The sequence below is a fragment of the Enhydra lutris genome, unplaced genomic scaffold (genome assembly GCF_002288905.1).
Source record: "Enhydra lutris kenyoni isolate GAN:26980312 unplaced genomic scaffold, ASM228890v2 scaffoldscaffold39, whole genome shotgun sequence".
Taxonomy (NCBI): Eukaryota; Metazoa; Chordata; class Mammalia; order Carnivora; family Mustelidae; genus Enhydra; species Enhydra lutris.
This window is the reverse complement of record NW_019154123.1, coordinates 13989765-14017750: the sequence shown is the minus strand read 5'-3', so window position 1 is coordinate 14017750 and position 27986 is coordinate 13989765. Positions and strand designations below refer to the sequence as shown.

The 27986-nt window shown below is 38.6% G+C and overlaps 1 protein-coding gene across 1 annotated transcript in view; it reads right to left on the bottom strand.

The window, feature by feature from the left end:
* LOC111155151 (collagen type VI alpha 6 chain) overlaps nucleotides 1-27986 on the bottom strand; it is a 115068-nt gene that overhangs the window by 29001 nt on the left and 58081 nt on the right. Inside the window, exons 24-32 of the mRNA XM_022515229.1 lie at nucleotides 24341-24403; nucleotides 23477-23527; nucleotides 21527-21562; nucleotides 20599-20661; nucleotides 11594-11656; nucleotides 10472-10507; nucleotides 10320-10356; nucleotides 8462-8473; nucleotides 3405-3898 (exon numbers count right to left, since the gene is read on the bottom strand). Coding sequence (XP_022370937.1) covers nucleotides 3405-3898; nucleotides 8462-8473; nucleotides 10320-10356; nucleotides 10472-10507; nucleotides 11594-11656; nucleotides 20599-20661; nucleotides 21527-21562; nucleotides 23477-23527; nucleotides 24341-24403 — 855 coding nt within the window. The remainder of the gene's footprint in view (nucleotides 1-3404; nucleotides 3899-8461; nucleotides 8474-10319; nucleotides 10357-10471; nucleotides 10508-11593; nucleotides 11657-20598; nucleotides 20662-21526; nucleotides 21563-23476; nucleotides 23528-24340; nucleotides 24404-27986) is intronic.

Here is a 27986-nt window from a genome sequence, read left to right as displayed (position 1 = left end):
ATTGGGAGGGAGACAAACCATAAGTGACTCTTAATCTCACAAAACAAACTGAGGGTTAATGGGGGGAGGGGGGTTGGGGGGCGTGGGATTATGGACATTGGGGAGGGTATGTGCTATGGTGAGTGCTGTGAATTGTGTAAACCTGGCGATTCACAGACCTGTACCCCTGGGGATAAAAAGATATTATATGTTTAAAAAAAAATTATGGAAAAACCCATAGCTAATATCATAATGCTGAAAAATTGAGAGCTTACCCCCTAAGGTCAGGAACAAGGCAAGGATGTCCATTCTAATCACTTTTATTCACTATAGTACTACAAGTCCTAGCCACAGCAATCAGATGAGAAAAAGTTATAAAGTGTATGCAAATTGGTAAGGAAGAAGTAAAACTATCACTATTTGCAGAAGACATGATACTACATATTGAAAACCCTAAAGACTCCACCAGAAAACTACTAGAACTGATAAATGAATTCAGTAAGGTCATAAATACAAAAATCAATGTACACAAATATATTGTATTTATATATACTAATAATGAAGCAACAAAGAGAGAAATTAAGAAAATAATCCCATTTATAATGGGAAAGGGTAAAAGAGTAAAAATACCTAGGAGTAAACTTAGCCTAAGAGATGAAAGACCTGTACTCTGAAAACTACTAAGACATTAATGAAAGAAACTGAAAATGACACAAATGGAAAGCTATTCTATACTCATGGATCAGAAGAACAAATATTGTTAAAATGTCCATACCACCCAAAGCAATCTACAGATTCAATGCAATCCCCATCAAAACATCAACAACATTTTTCACAGAACGAGAATAAATAATCTTAAAATTTGCATGGAACCACAAAAGACCCCAAATAGCCAAAACACTCTTGAAAAAGAAAAACAAAGCTGGAGGTATCACAATTCCAGATTTCAAGTTACCCTGAAAAGCTATGATAATGAAAACAGTATGGTAGTGGCACAAAAATGGACACATTGATGAATGGAACAGGATAGAAAAGCCCCCAAAGAAACCCATAATTATATGGCCAACTAATCTTTGGGAAAAAGACATTCTCTTCAACAAATGGTGTTGGGACAACTAGACAATGACAGGGAAAAGAATGAAAATGGACCACTTTCTTACACCATACACAAAAATGAACTCAAAACGGATCAAGGACCTAAATATGAGCCCTGGAACCATAAAAATCCTAGAAGAAAGCACAGGAAATAAGTTCTCTGACATCAGTGTAACAACTTTTTTCTAGATACATCTCCTGATGCAAGGGAAACAAAAGTAAAAACAAACTACTGGGATTACATCAAAATATAAAATTTCTGCATAGAGAAGGAAGCAATCAACAAAACCAAAAGGCAGCCTACTGAATGGGAGACTTGCAAATCACATATCCAATAAAGGGTTAGTATTAAAAATATATAAAAAACTGATATCACTCAACATCCCCCAAACCCAAATAATCCAAATAAATAGGACAGAAGAGATGAACAGACATCTCTCCAAAGAAGACATCCAGATAGCCAACAAACACATGAAAAGATGCTCAACATCACTCATCATCAGGGAAATGTAAATCAAAACTACAATGAGATATCACCTCATACTTGTCAGAATTGCTAAAACCAAAACATGAAGAAATAACAAGTGTTGGCAAGGATATGTAGAAAAAGGAACTCTCATGCTCTGTTGGTGGGAATGGGAACTGGTGCAGCTGCTGTGGAAAACAACATGGATGTTCCTCAAAAAGTCAAAATAGAACTACCCTGGAGCTTCTCGATGGTTCAGTCAGTTAAATACCTGACTCTTGGTCTCAGCTAAGGTCTTAATCTCAAGGTTGTGAGTTCAAGCCTGTCACATGGATCCTACTGGGGAAAAAAAAAAAAAAAAGGAACTACCCTGCAAACAAGTAATCACACTCTTGGGTATTTACCCAGAGAATATGAAAACACCAATTCAAAGGGATATATGTATCCCCAAGTTTATTGCAGCACTATTATAATAGCCACATTATGGAAGGAGGCCAAGTATCCATTGACAGATGAATGGATAAAGAAGGCGTGGTATTATATACAACAGAATATTATTCAGCCATAAGAAGAATGAAATCGTGCCATTTGCAACAACATGGATAGCACTAGAGAGTATAATGCTAAGTGAAATAAGTCAATCAGAGAAAGACCTAACATTATAATTTCACTTGTATTGTAATTTAAGAAACAAATCAGCCAAAAAATAGACTCCTAACCATAAGAACAGAGGGGAGGTGGGTGGGAGGGATAGGGGAAATAAGGGGAATTAAGAATACACCTATCACAGGGTGCCTGCGTGGCTCAGTCGGCATCCAGCTCTGGATTTCTGCTCAGGTCATGATCTCAGAGTTGGGAGATCAAGCTCCACTTCAGGCTCCATGCTCAGCATGGAGTCTGATCCAGATTCTTTCTCTTCCCCTCCATCCCTCCCTGCACTCAAGCGCTCTCTCTCTCTCTCTCTCTCTCTCAAAATAAATAATTAAAAAAAAAAGAATAAACCTATCATGATGAGCACTGAGTAATATATAGAATTGTTCAATCACTGTCTTGTACACCTGAAACTACTATAACTGTATATTAACTATATCAGAATTAAAATAAAAATCTTAGTCAAAAAGGAAGTTCCCATTATGATAAAATTTTTTTATAATTATTTATGGTGATAATGTTAACTAGGCTTACGGTGGTGATCTTTTCACAATATTTACAAATATTGAATCACGTTGCACACCTGAAGCAATGTTATATGTCTGTTTACTTCATAAAAGGTCCCCTTGATCCCAAGTGGTCTATTTATATAGCTTCCCAACCAAAGAAGCTATATTAACTAGGATGGCTTTCCTTTTTAAAATTTGGATAATTATATGATTGTTGAAATTATAAAATCAAGTCAATTGGCTTTCATTGCACAGCAACTATTGCTACTGGCCACATAAGTGACATCAGTGAATGTTTACTGGCCTTCCTGATTTAGTAGCTCTATACCCAGAGGCAACTCAAGAGTTCCTTGGAGAAGGACTGGAATAGTAAATCCAGTAGACTGGAATAGTAAATAGTAAAGGACTGGAGAAGAGTTCAAGTCCTGACTTTGCCACTTTTTAGCCATGTGAACCCGGGCATACAGGTTTAACCACTCCAGGCTGTTTTCTCACTGATAAAATGGGAATAGTAATTTATACCCATCCCTTACATACCACTTGTGAGAATTAAACAGGATAATGCATACAAAGGGCTTAGCATCTTCCTGGTACACAGAAATAAATAGCCTAGTTCAATCCTTTCTTAAAAAGGCTTCTGAGTATAGCCTTTCCCCACCCCCACCCCCCCAAAAAAATTTATGTGGAAAGCTTAACCATCTTACCGCAAACGCACGCTTGATGGAGGGCACGTTGCTGAACGCAATCACGACCGGAATGATGTCAAGGGCACTGAATTCCATAGCTGCTGTAGCAATGGTCTGGGCATCAGAAGACTGGCCGCTGCTGAAGAAGGTGGCGATTCTTCTTGTGTGAGCCCCTGGAAGTGTTCGCTTGAAGACATTCCTGGAGATAAACCTCATCACTTTGCCGATCTCCCTGCTGTCTGAGGACCTCTCGTAAGGAATAGCTTCAATCTCCCTGAGGAGCTTGCTCTTCTTGTAGGCGTCTGAGAAGCGGATGAGGTGTCGGGCGTGAGAGGTGTAGGTGAGGACGGCGATGCGTGCGCCCACCGGGCAGCTGTTCTCCCGGATCCTGACGCCCCTCACCAGGGAAGTCATCAGCTCCTTCATGCGCTCAAATTCCTGCTTGGTGACATCTCGAGACTGGTCCAAGGCAAACACCAGTTCGGTGGGATGCACAGGGCATTCTGGTTTTCCTGAAAGGCAAGAACATGTTCCTTATGTAACATGCTTATTTAAAAAAAAAAAAAAAAGATACATGGAGGGCAAGGTAATTTTTAATGTTAAATATGCAAATATTTAAACATTAAATAAGCATTAAATACTAAAATGAGCAGTTAAAATAGTCAATGTTTAAATCTTGAAGGAAAATGCTATTTTAAAGATTGAATTTGCTCTTTTAAATAAAGCCCAAGAGAAAGTATCATTCAATTTGAGTTTTTATGTAATGTGGAAGTTAATGGCCAAATTCCTTTGAAATAATCAAAAGCTCATGGATAGGCCCTTTTACTTACAGAAATTGGATCACTGGTATTATGTTCATTGCTGGAACTTTATACAGTGAGCTAAACTAAAACATACATGTTTTTACTTAATAAGGAAATGTAACAGGAGTTGAGAAAGGAATGGGTCCAAAAGCTCTGTTAATGATTTCAGAGAAATGAGAAGAGAATGGATGTTCCATACATAGAAGAGCCCATCAGGGGGCACTTGGGTGGCTCAGTGGGTTAAGCCTCTGCCTTCCGCTCAATCATATTCTCAGAGTCCTGGGATTGAGCCCTGCATTGGGCTCTCTGCTCAGCAGGGATCCTGCTTCCCCCCACTCTCTCTCTGCCTTTCTGCCTACTTGTCAAATAAAATAAATAAAGAAATAAATAAAACCTTTAAAAAATAAATAAAATAAAAAACAAATAAATAAAATAAATACATAAATAAATAAAATCTTTTTAAAAAATTTTTCATTTTTAATTTTTCCAATATCTTTTTTTTTTAATTTCTTTACAGCGTAACAGTATTCATTGTTTTTTGCACCATACCCAGTGCTCCATGCAATACGTGCCGTCCTTAATACCCACCACCTGGCTCCCCCAACCTCCCACCCCCCGCCCCTTCAAAACCCTCAGGTTGTTTTTCAGAGTCCATAGTCTCTCATGGTTCACCTCCCCTTCCAATTTCCCTCAACTCCCTTCTCCTCTCCATCTCCCTATTAGTAAGACAGGAAACAACGTGTGTTGGAGATGATGTGGAGAAAGGGGCACACTCTTACACTGTTGGTGGGAATGTAAGTTGGTGCAGCCACTTTGGAGAACAGTGTGGAGATTCCTCAAGAAATTAAAAATAGAGCTTCCCTATGACCCTGCCATTACACTACTGGGTATTTACCCCAAAGATACAGATGTAGTGAAAAGAAGGGCCATCTGTACCCCAATGTTTATAGCAGCAATGGCCACGGTCGCCAAACTGTGGAAAGAACCAAGATGCCCTTCAATGGACGAATGGATAAGGAAGATGTGGTCCATATACACTATGGAGTATTATGCCTCCATCAGAAAGGATGAATACCCAACTTTTGTAGCAACATGGACAGGACTGGAAGAGATTATGTTGAGTGAAATAAGTCAAGCAGAGAAAGTAAATTATCATATGGTTTCACTTATTTGTGGAGCATAACAAATAAATAAAATCTTAAAAAAAAAAAAGAATAGCCCATCAGATGTAGAAAGTAGGTGCTACAGAGATGTGTTCGAGACCTGCCCTGACTATGCACTAGCCCTGTTACCTTGTCCCAGCAACTTATCTTCTCTGGGCCTCACTTTGCTCATTTGTAAAATGCTGGTCCTAAGATTAGCCACTGCTAAGCCCTGTATTGAGGATTCAGTGAACCAACACAGGCAAAGCACTTAGGACAACAGTGCCTGGCACACAACAGGTCCTCAGTTAACGTTAGCCATTATTATTACAGACTTTTTCATTGTGATGACTATGCCACTTAAAAGAATGAGGAAAGCTTTCAGGGATATATTTTTATTTAGTAGTTGAAAAGATAAGTTTAATCAATAAATATACCTATTACATAGAAAAACTGAATTGGTAAACTTGAGCGTTAAATGTAAATTTCAGACTTATTGATTGATTCCAATTCATTCATTCTAATCCTGGTACCCTGCATTTATCACAGTTGACACTTCATATTTGTCTGATTATCTGATTAATATTTTCCTCTCCAGGAAGTGTGAAGACAGGGACTGTGTCTCTCTGGATCTGCCAGATTATTAGTTCCTGCCATTTATCAGGGTTCTAATAAATGCTGACTGAATGAAGCAGCAGCAAACAAAGGACAGACAGTTCTTTTGCAGCAGGTACAGGGAGAATAAAACTTTTATTAATGGGGGAGAGGCCTGGTATGGAGATATAGGTTGGTAAAAGGAAATAAATCTCAATGATGAACTTCTCTTGGAGGGGTGCCTCCTCTCATTCAGATGCCAGCAAGTCAGATTCAGAGATAATAAAAGCAAAATGAGGCCTACCAGCTCTTGATGAGAACTCAGAAACTCAGGTTTTTTGAGGCTGGCCTGGGCTGGTCAAGGAGCGAGTCCTCTGCTGTGACCAGCTGAGCTTTGTCCCTGTCTTGGTGCTAGATGATTATCTCCTTCTGGTCCTGGACTCCGTGACCTAACAGGCTAAAGGACCAGTAAGGATAAATATTTAACCCTAAACCAAACTGTGCATCTCAGTGGAGACAGGACATATTTTATTAGCCTCTGAATCTAACTCAGAAGGCTGAGCAGATGTTAAAAAAAATTGAGGTCATGTCAACTTTACAATAAAAAATGGAAGTATGACTAAACATGAAAGTGTTTCTGCCAGCTTTTTGTTTGGGCTGTGATTTGCATATGGGAACACCACCACAATAAGGCAGCTTCAGGTGCAATTTGGAGATAAAGGGAAGAAAAAGATTCACAGCACTGGCTGAAATATGAAAAAACACAAGTTTTCAGGAGATAGTACCTAAAAGAGTAATTCAACTTGAAAAACTCATGTTCTGAAATCTAGCAACCTGCCAGGAACCAGAAGATTCTGAAGAACACTGGGCTGGCTTGCAGTGGTACCTAGCAGTTCTTCCTCAAGGCACAGATGACCACACAGAAGCATGATCTGGCTCTGTGGCCATATACTGTACACTGATGGCTGCTGCTTGGCACAGACAGGTGACAACAAGGATAGAGAAAGAGAAACCGCTGACATGTACTTAAAGCACAGCACTGGCAGCCCTCTCCTGGCACCACCACATTTGTCTGAAACACAACTCCCTCCTGACTAATCCTCTGGCCTTTAAACTTATGCTTCCCTACAATCTACTTTTCCACAATGGCCCAAATAAGTGCTCAAAAATTGTTCATCAGCTCATGTTCTTCCTTCCATACTTTGAATACACTTTAATACCCTCTCATTCCAGCTTGAATACAATCCACCCTCCCTATGTGAACCTATATTGAATCAAGTTCAACTTGACCTGGCTTTGGCTTGCTTAATTTTTTCACCCCCCAATCTTCCCCTCCCCCACTGGACTTCCATCAGTTCCTATGCCTAGATCTGTCCTGCAGCATGGCCTTGCACTTGCTGTTCTTTCTCCTGGCTCTTGTAAAGCTGGCTTCTTTTTATTCTTCAGTCCAAATGCCAATGTCACTGTCTCAAAGAGGAGCCCTCCATCCTAAAGCAGCTCTTTCCTCCCCTAACATTATTCTGTGACAAAGTCTCCTGTTTTTTTTATCTCCTTCACAGCAAGGATAGGATTCCATATTCCTTTGACGTGTTTATCATCTGGATCCTCTGCTAGAATGGGAGCTTCTGAGGACAAGAATTGTGTCCATCTTATTCAGCCCTGTGTCCCCAATGCCTAGCACATAATATGCTTTCTTTGTTAAAGATTTTTTAAAAAAATATTTTATTTATTTGAGAGAGAGAAGTGAGAGAGAGTATGAGCGAGAGAAGGTCAGAGAGAGAAGCAGACTCCCCGTGAAGCTGGGAGCCCGATGCGGGACTCGATCCCGGTACTCCAGGATCATGACCTGAGCTGAAGGCAGTCACTTAACCAACTGAGCCACCCAGGTGCCCTAAAGATTTTATTTATTTATTTGACAAAGGGAGAGAGAGATCACAAGTAGGCAGAGAGGCAGGCAGAGAGAGGGGGAAGCAGGCTCCCCGCTGAGCAGAGAGCCTGATGCTTGATCCCAGGACCCTGAGGTCAGGGCCTGAGCAGAGCCTAAGGCAGAGGCTTAACCTACTGAGCCAACCAGGCTCCACCCATAATATGCTTTCAATAAATATTTGTTGAGTGAGTGAAGATGCAACCAGAGGGTGTGGATTGATGGGTTTAGACAGAAGGGATAGAGTGTAAAGGTTTAAGAGGGTAGTTGTTGTCACATCTAAATTCATAACCATTAGGCTACAAAGACAATAGAGAAAATGAAGGGAAGGAGACAATTATTACAAAAAAACCAACAGTAACATCAATGGTAATGTTAGTCATTAAAATATTAATAAAAAAATCAAACTACTTGGTTGAGAAACAGCTGTGAGACTCAGCTAAAGCTGTGTAATTGACTGGAGGCAGGTCTGTGCTACCAGAATGAGGCAGCAAAGACATCTCAGATGAAATTTATATCATTTGGCAGGCAACACATTGTTTTAACTTGTCTTTCCAGATGTATGACATTTTGGAGCTTGATTATGACTTGATGTAAATAAAGATTACTCACCATGTCCGCCAGCTGGGGGAGAAAAACAAAGGAGATTGGGTTATTATTTCGTAGAAGAGAGTTTAGTACTGTGTAGGGAAATCATGGCAGAAGAAGCTCTGCCCTGTGTGCTTTTTGTAATTGACTCAAACACCGAGGCAATAGGAAGGGTCTGGAGAAAATGCAGGTGGATCCCAGCATCTTGGCAAAAACAAGACAGGGTGGGAGAAATGGGATAATATATAGCCATAAATCAGCAGCCTGCCGCCAACTGTCAGAGGGAGAGAACATTTGCCTGGGAAGGAACGTTACACTGCAGAGAGGTGCACTGAATTTGGAAAGGTTAAAAGGACCTAACGTCTCTTTATTCTCATTTTTCTCCATGTAGAGATCTGTAGATATTGATTTTATATACATGCACATATATAGTCTGTACTGATACATATTTGTGTGTGTGTGTGTAAACATGAGAGGTGGATTTACCCTGAAGCAGATAAAGCATAAATAAGCCTTAGGCCTGCATTGTCCAATATGGAAGTCACTAGCCACATGTGACTATTTAAATTTTAATTAAAATTAAATGTATTAATTTCAGCTTCTCAGTAGCAATGATCACCTTTCAGGTACTCAAAGTCACAGGTGGCTAGTGGCTACTATACTGAACAGTGTGGTAGAACACCTCCATCACCACAGAAAGTTCTGCTTTCGACTTCTCACTTGCCCAGTGCAAGACCCTAAGAAGGGACCTAGTTGTGTGTTCACAAGATCATGTGCTTTTACAATAAGCAAAAGTTGTTAGTTGTGATTTCTTTTCTTGTTCTAAACAACCCTTTCTTTTGAAATAATTTTGTACCTATTTTTGGATTTGTGATTTTGTACTGAACCTCTCAAATTATAAAAGATTGGGTCTCATCACACTTGGTCTACCTTTGACTCATTATAGTTCCCATGGCTCTAATGTCAAAAAGTGAACTGTGTTAAGTCAGCCCAAAGCAACAGATCTTCATGACTTAACACATATATTTTGATTTTCATCATGGGTGGTTCCATTATGGTACAAATAGAGCTGAGATCAACACTGCATCCAAAGCTTTAAAAAGTCTGTGGCTTTGAGACTAAAGCTCTCTACAGAAATGGGCTCCAAAATCATTCATGGTGTTTATTTGGGAAGTCATAGTGTTTATTTACGTTTGTAAATAAACACTAAATAGTCAATTCTTTGCTCATCTTGTATGTGGAATTCCTTTAATGGTGCTAACATATATTTTGATAGAAGATGCTGCTACAGGAGTCTTAAAGCAAATTCAAAAGAGCATTTGCCAAAATAAATGCCTTTTTGCTTTAAAAATTGGGAGAGAGAAAAAATATGAAGGCAAAAATCAATAATATTACAAGCAAATCAATCATTCAATGAAAAGTAATTAAGCATACCTTTCTAGAAAAGAAGTAATAAACAATAAACCGAAGTAAGTGCTCCCACCCATCAGGACACCTTGTTATCACAGCTAGCTTTCACACCAGGTGAATTCAATCCTGTGTTATTGTCTGGTGTTAATCATTTTTAGAAGTTCAGTGTGACTCTCCATTGATTGATTTCACCATCAGAAGAGTTCTGACCTCATGCCTCAATTTCCCCTAGGTTAAAAGCCCTAGACATATCATTAATTAGTGTTTGGAACAGGTTCCAATAGACATGAGGAGGGCAGTCAGAGAAGGCATTACTAGTCACCGATCTATGTTGGCTCAAAATATATGCAGTGACATTTCTAATGTTAAGAGATTGGTTGGTAAATTGTCTCAATTTTGAGGGCAGAATTCACTGCTCTTCTTCTGTGAATGCTTTGACAACTTGGGTGATCAATTTAAGCAGGATACTTACGGCTGTGGTCCCGTACATACTGAATGAGCTCACACATCTGTAGTTCAAAAATAAAACAAAGAATTAACCGACTGACTGCCAGGTCTTCAAGTCTAAAAATAAATAAATTTAATGGAGTACAGAGCATTCTGTTGGAGTCAGGAGATACATACAGAAAACGAAGCCAGTCCTCTGGCCCCTTTCACACCCTAGGAAAAAAAAGAAATGTGGTCTCATTACTCTGTCCACTCATCAGTAGGCAGAATGTGCACTAACCTCAGAAAATGAAGATTTCTAAAGTTTTTATTCTAATTAAGTTAGAGGAAGAAAAGTATACATGTAGGAGGATCCTCATCACTGAGTTAAGAGTAACATTCCAGGGGAAATCAAGTGAGGGCAGCAAGCCTGAGGAACACAAACCTCCGAAGGCCACCTTCCTCCAGCCCCATCTGTGGACAACAAGGGTTGTCAGAATCTAAGGATGGAGCTGAATACTTAACAATGGCATGAAGAGCTTTGGAGCAGGCTTATGGCTTGGATACAGATGAGGCTGATCCATCTCTTATAACTGCCCAACCTTAAGGGACATTCAGAGTTCCTCAGCCCCATACTTTGCCTTGGCCACTGAACAGCAGCTGAACTGAACCTTCCTGTTTCCATCATTGGTTGGATGATAAAGGAACCAGACTCAGACTGTACATCCGGAAAGGTAATCCCAACAGTCTTCCCAAAAAAAATGAATATACATATATAGAGATCTGTCTGGATTGGGAATAGAAAGCACAAAGTGGAATTGGTTTTAATTTCACATGTTCAATTCCATCTTTGGAATGGGAAGAGTCTGGCTATTCTCAAAGAAAGACACCCGAGGAAAAATGCCGTGAAGCCCCACCCAGACTCCTGGAGAAAAGTTCCATGTGAATACAACTTGGATCATTTATTCCCTGTTTATTAATTTCCTCTCCCTTCCCTTCATTCACTAACCACTTACTGAATATAGGAGGAGGACAAGGACCAGGCAAATAAAATTCACCCATAATTGAGAGATCACATTTTAGTCCAATACTTTCCATTTCCTCCCTCAAATTCCCCTTACCTCATGAGAAATGGTGACTAATATTTAATCAGTATCCCCCCCCTCTTATCTCTAGGATATTTTTCTGCACATAAATGCAGAAAAATAGTGAAAATAGTTACCAGGTGCAAAGATAGAAAACATGCACATTTGGGCAATGAAGACTCCATGCATTTTATTGAGAAGAGGATCTGGTGTGATTTATGACTTTTCAACTTACCCTGCGTCCAGGAGGTCCTGGCTCCCCAGGAGATCCCATCTTTCCTGGAGGCCCAGTGGATATCTCAAAGCAGAATTTATTTATTTTAAAATTATATTTATACATATACATATGGTGTTTGTGTTTTATTTTACTTTTTAAAAGATATATTTGTTTATTTATTTGTTTGACAGAGAGAGAAAGCATGTGAGTATGCGCACAAGCAGGGGGAGCAGAAGAGGGAGAAGCCAACTTGTGCTGAGCTTGACGTGGATTCGATCCCAGGACCCTGGGATTATGATCTGAGCTGAAGGCAGACACTTAATCAACCGAACCACCCAGACATCCCTCATATTAGTGGATGTGTTTTAAATGTCAAAGGGAATACACTTTTAGAACATTGAGAGATTTCCAAAAAGCACACAAAAGGAAAAAAATCTTCAGCAATTCTTTCACTTCCAAATAATCCTTGTTAACATTTGGTGTCTTTTGGTATTTTTATATGTTTATATATGTATATATATTCTTTTAAAATATAATTTTATACTTTTCCTGTTATTTTTTGAATTAAATATATCTCTTGAAGTTTTCATGTTATTAAATTTGGGAGGGGATCATTTTTAATGGCTGCATAATATTCCATTGCACAGATGTACCATGATTTCTTTCATCAGTTCCTTATTATTGGCATTTAGGTTTGCTGCTGTTGTAAAGCAATACCAAGAAAAATTATATGTTGTGATTCTTATTATTTCCTTAGGGAAGATTGCTAGAACTGGAATTGCTGGATCAAAGGAGAAATTTTTATCTGAATGAGACAACAGATGACAACAAATAAGTGAACAAAAACCCAGAAGAACAAAAATTTAAATATAAGACCCCTGAAACAACAAGAAGAATACACTTAGAAGTTGGCTGGAGATATTTGTAGTGAAATGAATAACAGCAGTAATAAAAACAATTGCTGACTACTTGCTATATGACAAGAATTCTTCCATGTGCATTTAGCAGTATGATTTATTATAAAGAAGGCTAGAATTAAAAAATCAGGGCAGTATTCCTAAGTTCATTCAAAATGCCATGGGACTTATAACATTTACAGGAATGAAAAAATGAAGTCGTCTGAAATCAGCTTAATTTGTACAAGCATTACCAATGAGACAGGGAATAACTGTTGATGTTCTTTGAGTATTCTACAGTGTGCTAGGCTGAGTGAAAAAATCCTCACTGATTATATTTTCTTTAGGAGATATAGATTAACCTCCCGGGGGAGGGGAGGGAATGGTAGACTGAACATATATACATGACTTCTGCTCCCTCTCAGTGTTTCATCAAAATGGTGTAAGTAGATATTTTTATTTAAAAAAAATTTAAGGGTTTTATTTATTTGGTACGAATAGGGAGAGCAGGCAGGGGGAGAAGCAGGCTTCCCGCTGAGCAGAGAGCCTGATGCGGGACGGATCCCAGGCAGGACCCCAGGATCATCAGCTGAGCCAAAGACAGACCCTTAACCATCTGAGCCATCATGGCATCCCTAAGTAGATTTTTTTTAAAAGGCCAAAAAAAAAAAAAAAAGCGGGGCGGTGGAAGACTGAGAAAGAAGATAATAGCCACAAACCTCCAGAGGCTAGAAAGCAGATGTACAGGTGTTAAATGACTTAACAGATATGAAAAAGCTGGATCCTAAGCCAGTAGCAGGGAAAGCCAAGAATCCATTCCCAGAAGGCTCACGAATTGGCAGCAGGTACCTCCAAAAGTGGAGGTGAAGGGGAGGGGCTAAATAAGGAGGACTGGTTGAAAATCATTTTAGGAATCCTCTGATCTCCTCTCCATTCTCTGCAATTGGGTGAATGTCCCTTTTTCCACTCCAATAACAGACACAGGTAAAGCTGAGGGATCTGCACCAGGGAACTCCAGGCAGAGTTGAGCATCCATGGTACCCTCCTGAAAACAGGGTGATCCGATGAAGATATGTGAAATAGACATGAGACCCCTCAGGTTTCCTTTTCCATGTGGTTTTGTGAAAACTACAGCCAGAACTTTATCCTCAGGCAGGAAATTGAAACAGTCTTCTCAGGGAAATCTGACCAAAGAAAGAAGACCTAAAGATACAGATATCAGACGTCTGCTAAGAAAAGAACTCAGCCAGATCACTCTTCAGTAAAACCTGTAGCTGATCAGCTCTATCAATGTCTCTGGGGCTTCCAACTAGCCTTTTTGTCTTTAATTCTTAAATAGGAAGAGATAGCCCATTCTCCAGACACGCTAGGTATAGACATCAATACAGAAAAAACAAAACTGCAGGAAAAAGATTGTGTTGGACAAAGAAGCCATAAAAATACTAATTTATATCATCAGAAAATTAAGAGAAGTTGTTTCAACCATGAAACGAGACAAGATAGTGTAAAAAACATTTGGAGAACAAAACAAGCTCTTTAAAATTAAATCACGAGAGGAGCATTGTGAAATAGTCAAAGAAATCTCCCAGAAAAGGGGGTGCCTGGGTGGCTCAGTAGGTTGAGCCTCTGCCTTTGGCTCAGGTCATGATCTCAACGTCCTGGGATCGAGCTCCACATGGGGCTTTCTGCTCAGTGGGGAGCCTGCTTCCTCCTCTCTCTCTGCCTGCCTCTCTGCCTACTTGTGATCTCTCTCTCTGTCAAATAAATAAATAAAATCTTTAAAAAAAAAAAAAAAGAAATCTCCCAGAAAAGTAGAGCAAAAAAGACAACCTGAGAAACAGGAGAGAAGAAAGAGATAAGGGGCAGATAGATGGCCTTTTTCCCCCACCTCGTATGAAACTTAGTAAAATTATTTGACTCTTTAAATTAGTGGTTCTCAGCTAGGGAGAACTTTGTGCCTCTCCCCCCACCTCTAAGGGGAAATTTGACAATGTCTGGAGACATTTTTGTCTCTTATAATGGGGAAGGGTGGAGAAGGGCAGTGCCACTGACATCTAGTGGGTAGAGGCCAAGGAAGCTACTAAACATCCTACAATGCACAGGAAAGCCCCCACAACTAAGAATTATCCAGCCCTGGGGCACCTGGGTGGCTCAGTCGGTTAAGCGGCTGCCTTCTGCTCAGGTCATGATTCTAGCATCCTGGGATCGAGCCCTGCATCAGGCTCCCTGCTCAGCAGGGATTCTGCTTCTCCCTGTATGCCTGCTGCTCTGCTTACTTGTACTCCCCCTCTCTCTGTCGGTTAAACATATAAAATCTAAAAAAAAATTTATCTAGCCCCAAATGTTCATAGTGCAGAGATGAACACATCCTGCTTTAAAGTATGTGCATGTGTAAAAAAAAATATGTATATACACACATACACACACCACACACACACACACACACACACACACACACATATATACATACATAATAAGGTTAAAAACCATGACAAAAAAAAATCCTTCGGTTGGGAGGAAAAAAAAATGTGAAAATTTAGAAAAACTAAAAACATAATCATTCCAAGAAAACTGAAGAGGCGCTCAAAATTGAAGGCAAAACTTTAACAACAGAAACTTCTACCAATGGAAACTTCAACTTTTTCAGAAGGAAAACCTGGAAGTTTTCAGTGTCTAAACTTCAAATTTGGAAATATTTACAAAGATAGGGGAAAAGCAGCTTGGCAAGTGAAATAATAAGTTACAAACAGTGATAAATTGTGAGAAAAAAAGAAATTCAAGTAATCAAAGGCCAAAAGAAAAAGTTCACATGCTTCCCATTGGTTCATTGTTTTATAAAAATGATTAATCTGGCACTGGGGGACAAGAACCCAAAAACAGCTGAACGTGTTAGCACGCTTCCAATGTTCGAGAGTAAAGTACTTCATTAACAAGTCAAGGGAAAGGATCCAGAGGTATTTCAATGCAGATGACATGTGGATTAATTTCAAAGTGTTTTCCAATTATCTTTCTAATTATTTCAGTCATTTAAAAAAAATCATAGTGTTAAAGGACAGTCATCCAAAAACATGCATGAAGAAAAGAATTATAGCTGAGATGCAGTCCTCTTAGGAGAAGCAGGATGGAAGCAAAGAGCAGATTCTTTATTTTGTATCCCTAAAACCCAATAAATAATGACTACACAGGCAAGAGGTGTCCAAGATGGTGTCATAGACCCTGAACTCACCTCCTCCCAAGGACATACCAAATCTATTCCTACCTAGAGAGCAATTCCTCCTGAAAAAGAACTGAGGGCTAACTGAAGAGCTTCCACACAACAAAGGGTAAAGGGACCACAAAGAGAATGGCAGGAGGGATGGAGACACAGTAACCATGGAAACCCCGCCCTTGATGCTATGAACTGCAGTACTATGAAATTCTCCAGGACAGATCTCATTAGGCTACAAAACAAGTATCAATAAATTTAAGAAGACTGAAATTATAGCAAGCATCTTTCCTAACCACAATGGGATGAAACTAGAAATCAATCACAAGAAAACTGGAAAAAAAACACAAATACATGGAACTAAACAATATGCTATTAAACAACTAATGGGTCAATAAAGAAATCAAAGAGGAAATAAAAAAATACCTGGAGATAAATGAAAATGGAAACACAATGGTTCAAAATCTTGGGGAATGCAGTAAAAGCCCTTCTAAGGGGAAGTTTATACCAATACAGGCCTACCTCAATAAAAAAAAAAATCTCAAATAATCTAACTTATACTTAAAGGAATAAGAAAAAAAAGAGAACAAAGCAAGTCCAAAGTTAGAAGGAAGGAAATCATAAAGAGCAGAGCAGAAATAAATGAAATAGAAGCTAAAAATAACTATAGGAAACATTAATGAAACTAGGAGCTGGTTCTTTGAAAAGCTAAATGATAAACATTAACCAGACTCATCAAGAAAAAAAAGACTCAAATTAGAAATATGAGAGAAGGTACAATCGACACGACAGAGGAACAAAGGATCAGAAGAGACTATTCTGAAAAACTATATACCAACAAATTGGACAAACTAGAAGAAATGGATAAATTCCCAGAAACACCATTTCCAAGACCGAATCAAAAAAGAAAATCTGAACAGACCAATGACCAGTAACGAAATTGAAAAACTTATAAAACAAATATACAGGACCAGATGGCTTCACAGATGAATTCTACTAAATGTTTAAAGAAAAGTTAATATTTATTCTTCTCAAACTATTCCAAAAAACAGAAAAGGAAGGAAAACTTCCCAATTCATTCTATGAAGGCAGCATTACCTTAATTTTAAAAACTGGGGAGAAAAAGCCCACTGCAAGCAAAGAAAAATTACAGGTCAATATCCCTGATGAATATAGATGCAAAAATTCTCAACAAAATATTAGCAAACCTAATTCAACAATACTCATCCACCACAACCAAGTGTAATTTATTCCAGGGAACAAGACTAATTCATACTCACAAATAAAACATGATATCAACACATTAACAAATGAATAAAATCTTATGACAAAATTTAGCATCTATTCATGATAAAAACTCTCAACAAAATGAATTTAGAGGAAATACACCTCAACCTAATAAAAGCCATATACAAATAAATTCACAGTTAACATCATACTCAGTGGTAAAAAACCAAAAGCATTTCCTCTAATATCAGGAGCAATACAAGGATGTCCACTCTCATCACCTATATTCAACAGAGTCCTGGAAATCTGAGCTGAAGCAATCAGACAAGAAATAAAAGACATCCAAATTGGTAGAGAAGAAGTAAAACTGTCACTATTTGCAGACGACATGATTTTATATATAGAAAGCCCTAATAACTCCACCAGAAAACTATTAGAATAAGGGAATTCAGTAAAGTCACAGGATACAAAATTAATATGAGAAATTTCTTGCTTTTCTATACATTAATAATTAGGTAGCAGAAAGAGAAATTAAGAAAACAATCCCATTCACAATTGCATCAAAAAGAATAAAATGCCCAGGAAGACATTTAACCAAGGAGGTGAAAGATCTAATCTGTGAAAATTGTATGACACTGATGAATGAAACTGAAGATGACACAACTAAGTAGCAAGACATCCTATGCTCATGGGTTGGAAGAATTAGAATGTTCATATGTCCATACTATGAAACAGTCTACAGATTTCAGTTCAATCCCTATCAAAATACCAGAGGCATTTTTCACAGAACTAGAACAAGTAATCCTAAGTTTGTATGGAACCATAAAAGACCTTGAGTAGCCAAAGCAATTTTGAGGAAGAAAAACAAAATTGGAGGTATCACAATGTAAGATTTCAAGATAGACTAGAAACCTGTAGTAATCAAAAGAATATGGTATTGGCACAAAAACAGACACAAAGCCCAAAAGAAGAGGATGGAAAACGGAGAAATAAACCTATGCTTGCTTATATGGCCAATTAATCTATGACCAAAGTGGCAGGTATATACAACAGGGAAAAGACAATCTCTTCAATAAATGGTGCTGGGAAAACTGGACAGATACATGCAAAGAATGAAACTGATCAATATCTTATATATACACAAACTCAAAATGGATTAAGGACCTAAATGTAAGACTTGAAATCATAAAACTCCTTAAAGAAAACATAGGCACTAATCTTCTGGATCTGTCTGTAAGGGAAACAAAAGCAAAAATAAATAATTGGGATTATTATCATACTAAAAATCTTTGGTGCAATGAAGGAAACAAGCAACAAAATGAAAAGGCAACCTACTAAATGAAAGAAGATATTTGCAAATGGTATATCCAATAAGGCGTTAATATCCAAAATATATAAAGAACTCATACAACTCAACACACGCACATACACATACAAAATCTGATCAAAAAATAGGCAGAGGACTTGAAGAAACATTTCTCCAAAGATGTACAGATGGCCAACAGACACATGAAAAGATGCTTAACTTCACTAATCATCAGGAAGACGCAAATCAAAACCACAGTGAGATACCACCTCACCAGTCAGAAGGACTGCTTTCAAAAAGAAATAACAAGTGTTGTCAAGGATATGGAGAAAAGGAAACCCTGGTGCACTGCTGGTAGAAATGCAAATTGTTGTGGCCAGTATGGAAAATAGTGTGGAGGTTCCTCAAAAAATTAAAAATAGAAACACAATATGACCCAGTAATTCCGCTTCTGGGTGTTCACCCAAAGAAAACAAAAACAGTAATTTGTAAAGAGATCTGCACCTCTATGTTTATTGCAGTATAATTTACAATATCTAAGATATGGAAGCAATAGATGAATGCATAAAGAATGGATATACATACACACAATAGGATATATATGTATATATATATATATATATATATATATATATATATAAAATGTATGTACATATACACACACAATGGAATATCACTCAACCATAAGAAAGAATATAATTTTGCCATTTGTGACAACATGGATGGACCCAGAAGGTATTATACTAAGTGAAATATGTCAGAGAAAGACAAATACCATACGAGTTCATTTATATATGGAATCTAAAAAAAAAAAAAAACCACAAAAGAATAAGCAAAGAGAAAACCAGAACAAAAACAGAAAAACAACAAAAATAGAAATAGACTCATAAATACAGAGGATAAACTGGTTGTTGCCAGAGGGATGGTGGGTGGAGGAATGGGTGAAATGGGTGAAGGGGATTAAGAAGTACAAACTTCCAGTCATAAAATAAGTAAGTCACAGAGATGAAAAGTACAGCATAGGGAATATAGCCAATATTATTTTAATAACATTATATGGCGACAGACGGTGACTACACATTGTGGTGAGCATTTTGTAATCTATGTAACTGTTGAATCATTATGTTGTACACCTGAAACTAACATTTCAATAAAATTTTAAAAACCCTGGAAAGAGTCAAAGAGGTAGAAATGATCAAGTGTAATGCAAAAGAGAATGAACACATAGGAGAGCAAAGAAGCTTCTACAGGATCCCTTAGAAAAGCCACAATGAGCTAGGAAAAAAACTCATCTCTGTACATAAAGCTCTTGTCATACTTAATAAAAAATGGGATCAGAATAAAATTCACTATGATGACAAAATTGGAAAACCACCTCAAGTATCAAGGTTATAGCACTTTTTCTTTTCCTGCTAATTAACATGGTGTTAAGATCGGTTTACCCAATCAGTGAAGAAAAGAAACAAATTTACTGAGAGGCAATTATCAGAACAATGTCTTTCACAAAGCAGCCATGTCCTTTATACATAATATAAATATAAAGAGTCAACAAATACAAAAATCCATTCCTAACCCCCTGGAACCCGAATATGCTGATGTCTGTGAGACTATATTGTACACTTGTCTTCATTATGAGTGAGCCAAAGCTTTCGGATATTTCCCAGTCCTTCTATGGAATAACAAGGACAGATTCAGCCATAAATGGAAACTCTCTCATAAAAATTAATAACAGTCTCTTAGGCTAAAAGGGCAGAGGATCTTTCAGGGTATACGTCATTAAAAGCAGTTTAACAAAACTTAACAGTGAAGAACAAGATGCCAGTGGACATTAGGCTGCACCAAATCTGCCAGGGAAATGGGATTAAACTAACCATATTTTGCCAGGGTGAAACTGTTTTTTGACCACAAGGATTCCTAAAATGAACATTTTTTTTTTTAAAGATTTTATTTATTTATTTGACAGAGAGAGATTGCAGGTAGGCAGAGAGAGAGAGGAGGAAGCAGGCTCCCTGCGGAGCAGAGAGCCAGATGCGGGGCTCAATCCCAGGACCCTGGGATCATGACCTGAGCCGAAGGCAGAGGCTTTAACCTACTGAGCCACCCAGGTGCCCCTAAAACGAACATTATTTCCAGAGTTGAGAATGGTACCTTGGCAGCCAGGACAGGTGAACTTGTTCATTAAAAGCAAACACTTCTTTGCCTTCTTGCTGGTGTTGGAGGATGAGTCATACACCCATCTCCCTTTCCCAGGTTTGCCTTCAAAACACACACACACACACACACTTTGCAATTCTTGGGGAACAAGTGACAACTCAAATGACTGTAAAAGCATGAAAAGGACTTCCCAAAGTAGCTAAGGTGGAAAGGCATTAGAATCTAAGAAGCTTACCGTCTTGCCTCTAGCTCCCTTGGGTCCAGTTTCTCCTGGACCACCAGGGTCCCCAATCTCACCCTAGATAAGTTCAGAAAAACACAATGGTTATTAAAATCAAAGAGCTATATCTTAATATGTTTTTAAACTTATTCCAACATTAAGATGTTTTTCATATACATTTTAATCTTCAACAGTCTTCTTTCAAGTGTCTGCCATCTCCCTGCTTCTCTCCGCCCGCCCCCCATTTTTATAGCTCTCTACACAGCATGCTACAGCCTCATTGTTTGACTTGAGTCTCTGTCTCTCCAGCCACAACACAGCCTCCTCTGAGTCATGAGCGCTGCCCTTTATTTTGTCCTCCGATCCTATCACAGGACCTGGCATTTATTGAACTCAGTAAATGTTTCTAGTAAAAGTGATAGCCTTAAGGTAAAAGGCATCATTGCTAACATATTATTGGAAGGTGACTTATAATCACATTGGAAAAACTGAGCAAGGTGAAGAATTCAGGTTTTGGTTTTCCTTACATTTTACTTTCCTTTGAGCAAAGAAGAAAATACATATGATAGAGGAGGAGTCCATGTGAGAAGAAAAAATAAGGATTATTTCTTCCTTTACTTACGAATTTAAAAACTAGAAGTTAAATTTTAAAAAAAGTCTGCTTCTGTCTTCCCCATTTTCCTCATAAAGATTTCTCCCTTTCTTTCTTTAGAGAGAATCCCACACTGAGCATGGAGCCTGATGAGGGGCTGAATCTCACAACTCCGAGATCATGACCTGAGCCGAAATCAAAAGTTGGACGCCTAAGTGATTGAGCCACCCATGTGCCCCTAAATGTTCTCTCCATTCATTTTATAATTATCCTTCTATTGTCCTGTGATAGATTTTATAGCCTCAGGAGTAATTTCTAATTGATCTCTGCTTAATATGAAGTACACGGTACCTTAGGTCCACTTTCTCCAGGAAATCCTTCTTGCCCCTATAATTGACAGTATAGAAAATTAATATTTGCACACATCACCAAGGTAGATTTATGCTGACTTTAATTTTACCTGCTGCCTTACTTGGTTTTAGCATCTCTGAATCAAGAGAGGGCCAAAACAACTAAAAATTAAACTGTACAGCACTATTTGAGAAACTAGCTCCAATTTCTAAATTAAGCTATTTATACCAAAATATCATGACAACCTAGATAACTGGATAAATGTGCACATCTGAGGAATTACAAATCAGCTTTCCTTCTACTGAAGGCATTTAACAGGACAGCTGGCCAGATGGTCAAGTGTTTCTGAAACAGTCTTCCTAACACATATTTCAATGGAGAAATTTGAGAAGCCTAGAGCCTAAACCTGATCATTGGTTTTCTAGGCTTCTGTTTACCTTACTTAGTCCACGGACTATAATTGAAGATGTCTGACAATCCCCATTTGATGAAAATAACTTATTTAAAGTTTCGTTTCTGATTATTATAAGTAGAGTCTTCTCAAATATATATAAAATACAAAAGAATAGAAAGGAGAAAAATCATCTAAAATCTCACTACCCAGAACCATTATAAATGCCATATTTTCTTTAAGCTCTTCAAAATGCATTTTTAGCACAATTGGGTTAAATATTCTTTTTGATTTTTTTATATCCTGGTTTTTTACTTGATATTGTCACATAATTTCTTTTTTTTTAAAGATTTTATTTATTTATTTGACAGAGAGAGATCACAAGTAGGCAGAGAGACAGACAGAGAGAGAGGGGGAGAAGCAGGCTCCCCACTGAGCAGAGAGCCCGATGCGGGACTCGATCCCAGGACCCCGGGATCATGACCTGAGCCGAAGGCAGAGGCCTAAACCACTGAGCCACCCAGGCACCCTGTCACATAATTTCTTTACGTGATTGTAAACTTCATATACATTCATTTTAAAGAGTGGCTAATATTCCAGTGCTATAAGCTACTCAATATTTTCCTCATCAGATACTGAACTTGTTTTCAATTAATTCCCTATTCTAAAAAAAAAAAAAAAAATTTCTGTGGAAATGTCTCATTCATTAGTGATTTCTTTTTTCAAAGAAATTTTAGCTTTTGGGGGTTTGTTTATCCTTCCAGACAGCCTCTTGCATCATTCCTAGTGGGATTTCACTTGGAATTAAATTGATCCTTTAAAATGTTTTAAACCTTCCAACAAGAATTTGGACGTCTTCATTTAGTGAAGTTTTTAATTTCAGTAATTTTTTTGTTGTAAGTCTCAAACATTTTGCAGAAAGGATAATCTTAACTCTACTGTGTTTTTGTGGGTTTCTAAGTGGTAATTGTTAGTGTATAGGAATCACTGGTTTTGTAAATTTATCTATCTTACTTCCAGACCCTTAAATGTTCAAAATACAAAGTTGTAATTTTTTTAACATCTTAATTTCTTTTTCATATTCCAAGATTCATTGTTTATGCACCACAAAGTTAAAAGTTTTTATTTTTGAGTTATTGCTTGGCCCAATGCATTTAGAAAGACGCTATAAAAACCTCTTACCAATGGTTAAACATATTAAGAAGAGAACTTTGGAATGCCTCCCTAAGTAAAGCCTAGCACAGAACTGCTAAGATTAGATGCACTGTTCAGGTTAGAACAAGTCAGGCACTGGCCGCACATCTTTGCAAAGGAACAGAAAATTAATTTTCAAGTTTCAGTTGTTGCCTGCACCTTAAGCCATCAAATTGTTTTTTCTTTTACCACAGTCTCCAAGGGATATCAACAAATAAATTATCAAAATCTATCTCCAAATGTCCAAGACTGCCCTATTCAGTGCTTTTATTTTCTCTTGAATGTGTCAAAAATAAAGACCACAAAACCAAAACAAGCAACAGAAAACAAATGGAAATGTCCAGATTCCAGTCAATGTGTCTTACCTTTGCTCCTTTACTTCCAATGCTACCATAACCTGGGTTGCCATCATCACCCTGTAAACAAAGGCATTATTTACAAATATCCCAGACTATAAACTGGAGGCAGGCTTCCTCACATGAGAATAAGACATCCAGTTTTTTGGTTTGATTAGGAGAAAGTAAGAAGTGGATTCTCTCTCTGGGGCTGGCCACTAACATTTGGTATTAACTAACATAATGCCACTAACATAATGGCACTAAAGGCAACTCTCAATGACAGACAGAGACGGTGCATTGTCCCTGAGGCTCACTTGTATCATCTGTAAAATGGGACTAAAAATTATAAATACCCATGGTGTAATTATGAAGACTGAATGGGAAAATTTCAGGCATACAGTCATCTCAATAGAAGGAGTTAGTGTTGTTAGCTCTTCTATTTAACACCTGTACTTTAAATACCTTTCAGTTTGCTAGATGAGAATAAGACCTCCTAAATGCCTGGCCAGAGGCTACTGTCAGACCCTTGCAGAAGGTCTTTGTAAGAAGTCCTGAGAGCTAGGAGAGTGTGGGCTGGGTTTCTGATGAGCAGGTTCTGATGGGAGGAAAGAATGGGAGAAGGGTTATGGGGATGCTAAACGTTAAGTTTTGTCCAGTTTATCATTTAGCTTCAAAGCATCCCAGCCAGGATGTTTGGTACCAGGGAAGCTGCCACCTTAGGAGAGCTGGCTAAGGAACTATTCCAAGTTGAGGATAATATCTCAGTTTCCAGAAGGCTATCAGGCTAGACTGGGGTGGTATCTTTAATGCACTCTTCAGAGAACCAAATGGGATATCTACTGAACTAGAAGATTCCAAGTGCCAGGTCAAAAGTAGCGATCCAACACAAACCGGCAAGCCTCGAGGACCCGGGAGGCCAACAGCTCCTTTTTCTCCCAAATCTCCAGGTTCTCCCTGTCAAATAGAATGAAACATGTCCTTATTAGTTTGCTGCTGTTTGTGCATGTGTGTGTGTGTGTGTGTGTGTGTGTGTGTGTGTGTGTGTTTTGTAAAGGAAATTGGAAGTGATGGTACTAAGACAACAGTTATACAATTGCATCCATGTGCATCACACACAGTGACAATAGATTTGTGGTCAGGACTGTGAGTTGTGTAAGTAACGCAAAGAATTGCTGTTGCTGGCCAGTGAGGTCTCCTCCATTGATGAATGAAGTCCCAGCAAGTCTGATGCATTGTTTAGTGCAATCTGCCATCTTGGCAGCCCAGTGCCATGGACCACACCCTTGGAACTGTCTTACTATGAGTCAAAGAGGAAGCTCTGTACTGTTTAAAAAAATTAACAAAATTGTTTCCAAGATGATCCACCAAATCATCTGGCTGCTGCAAAGACAACAGGCTTACTAATCTAGCTTGAAGTGCTGATCAAGGTAACCAGGGTAGCACGACATCCATGGCAACAGTTCCTGACTTCTGACTAGTAGAACATCTACTGTGGGTTATAAATCAATCTCAGTATTATGTTGAGTCAAGTCCAGCTACTTGAGAAAGTTAAAATTAACACAGCTTTACAAAAGAAGGTTAACGCCTTTAAAAAAAACAACCCTTAAAATTTTAGATTTTAGATTTATAGAAATGTTTAAGTAGCACAGAGAGTTCCTAGATACTCAACATCTAGCTTCCCTTATTGTTAACATTGTATTAGTTACATTAGTAGGACGTGTTTATTACAATGCATAAAGGAATATTGATTCATTATTATTAACTAAAGTCCATACTTTGTTTAGATTTTTTTTTAAGTTTTTACCTGATATCTTTTTTCTGTTCCTGGATCTTACCCAGTATACCATATCACGTCTCCTTAAGCTCACTTAGGCTGTAACACAGTTTATCAGATTTTCCTTGTTTTTGATGACCTTGACAGTTATGAAGAGTACACTCAGATAGTCTGTAAGATATCCCTCAACTGGGGTTTTTCTCATGATTAAATTGGGTTTTAGGGCTTTAGGGGTAAATACCACAGAGGTTAAGTGCCATTCTCACCACAACATTATCAAGAGAACATACTGTCAACACAGGATAATTATTGATGTTAATCTTGACCACTTGGCTGAGGTAGTGTTGGTCAAGTTAGTCCTCCCTGCCCTTCCCATAATATACTCTTTGGAAGAAGGAGTGCAGAAGTGTGTGCAGCCCACACTTAAGGAGTGGGAGTGGTTAATTCATTTTTAAGGATAGAAAGGCAACCCAGTTAAGTGTGAAAAGTGGACAAATGGACAAATATCCACCAGTACTGAACTCTGAGACTAAAATAGAATCGGGTTCCATGGATGGGAAACAGAAGATCACCTTCCCTGATATCTTTCTTTCAGGGTAGTGACTCTCAAAGTATTCTTTGGAGGCTACCTACCTCACGATTCCCTCAGGTCCACATGCAAAGGAAATTCCTGCCCCCCGCCCCAGTATAGTCTCTGGTAATGGAGCCCAAGAATATGCCTTTTTAAATAAGCTTCTCATCTGATTCTTATACACAGTGAACTTTGAGAACATTTGCTTTAAGGTAGGGAAACAAGGGAAGCCATATGACTTGATCAGGGTCACTTTGTTATTGGTACAGCTAGGCACTGAACCCAGGATTAATTACTAAGTTGCTTGCCTCCCTGGGAACTTGAGCTTATTGGAACAAGGTAGGATTAAGTGTTTGGGGCTCATTTCAGTTAACAATGAATCTAGAGGACTCAATTTATCTTGGGACTTCCTAAAGGATTTGGGCTTGCTTTGAGGGCACTTGTTTCTAAATTCTTGCCCCCCCCCCTTTAAAAGTCCCTCTTATTAATAACAATCTTTTTGGCACAACTACCCTGCTCCTATTTATTTCCTTCTACACTCGCACCTATAACTGACCCTCACCTATAACCCTCCATTCTTGCCTACCTCTCTCCTGGTTCCTTCTGCCACACCCTTTGGAGCACTTTCATTTCATAAGCAAACCTTCTGTATGCATTCATGACATCTGCACACAGACCTACATCTTTCCTCACTGTAAGATAAATTTGATTCTCATCAGTGACACCACTTCTCCTGCAGCCTTCTTGAGGGTGAGAAGGCAGCAGTTGTCTCTGTCCCAAACTTTCCTTTTCAGACTACTATTGCTACAGTGCATGCTCTTGGAATCCTTCCCTGTTGGAGTTGATTATCCCTGTTTTCCATCTGTCTCATTTCACCCTCCAGTCAACGGTCCTTGCAACTTGACAGCTGGCATCCAACATTTCAGTCCTTCTTAGCAGATCTTCATTACAAAGCTAGCCCCTCTTCTCATGCCCTCATTCTCATCCTCTGGGTCAAGGAATTTCTCCATTATCTATTCTGACATCTTCAACCTTCTTTCTCTCTGTTTCCGTCTTTTTTGCTCAGACACATACTATACAGTTTCTCCTATCATTGAAAACAAATTCCCAGGGTGCCTGGGTGGCTCAGTTGTTTATGCAACTGCCTTCAGCTCAGGTCATGATCCTGGAGTCCTGGGATTGAGTCCCGCATCGGGCTCCCAGTTCCACGGGGAGTCTGCTTCTTCCTCTGACCTTCTCCCCTCTCATGCTCTCTCTTATTATTTCTCTCAAATAAATACATAAAAATCTTAAAAAAAAAAGAAAACAAATACCAAGCTTCAGTTTGTGCTAGACTGGTAATTAATGTACCCCCCCCTTGTCCCCACGCCTAGCTTCTTCAAAAAGTGGTTTATAGCCCTGAATCCATTTCTTCCTCACCAACTCATTATTTAGTCCCTTTGTAGGCTCTTTCCCTTTCTTTCTCCTCCTCTCAAATGCTACATTTTTGAAAATATTCTTTAGAGCATCTTAGCCACCAGAGGCAATGGTTACTTCACTCCCCCTTCCTTATCTATTCTGCACCAGCTGATACATTTGACCTCTCCTTCCTCAACTCTTCTTCTCAGCATCCAGTATGCATTTCTTTCCCCTCTTTTCTAATGATGCACTATCTCCTCTTCCCCTTCTTACAAACGGACACCACAAAGAGTCTTCTTAAAACTCCAAATGCCTCTGAAACTGCATCTCCGACCAGCCCTAAACTCTTTCCTTTATTCCCCAAAACAAATGGTTCCCTTCATTCTGACACCACTCTTTCTCATGACTTTCCTACTTCTGGGAGGCTACTACTCTCATGCCGGAAGTCCACAAGTCATCCAGCCCTCTTCTCTCTACCTTAGTTCCCTAAAGGCAGAGTCCTCCAGAATCATCATGAGCCCCTCCTATCCTCACTCTCTTGAGTCATCCAATCGTTGCTTGTCTTGGAGACTGTTAGAACACACCCGCTAGTCTCCTAGCTGCCAATCCCTCAGCCTTCAAAATATTTCTACACTGAGTAGCCTATTCAAAATCCTCCCAAGTCTGGCTGTGTTCAAATACTCCATTAAAAAAATTGTAAACAACACTGTACTGGCTACCTAATAAAGTAAGTGACCACAGAATTTTTTTTTTTAATATGCCTATAAGACAGGATCATTTTCCCCCCAAAATAC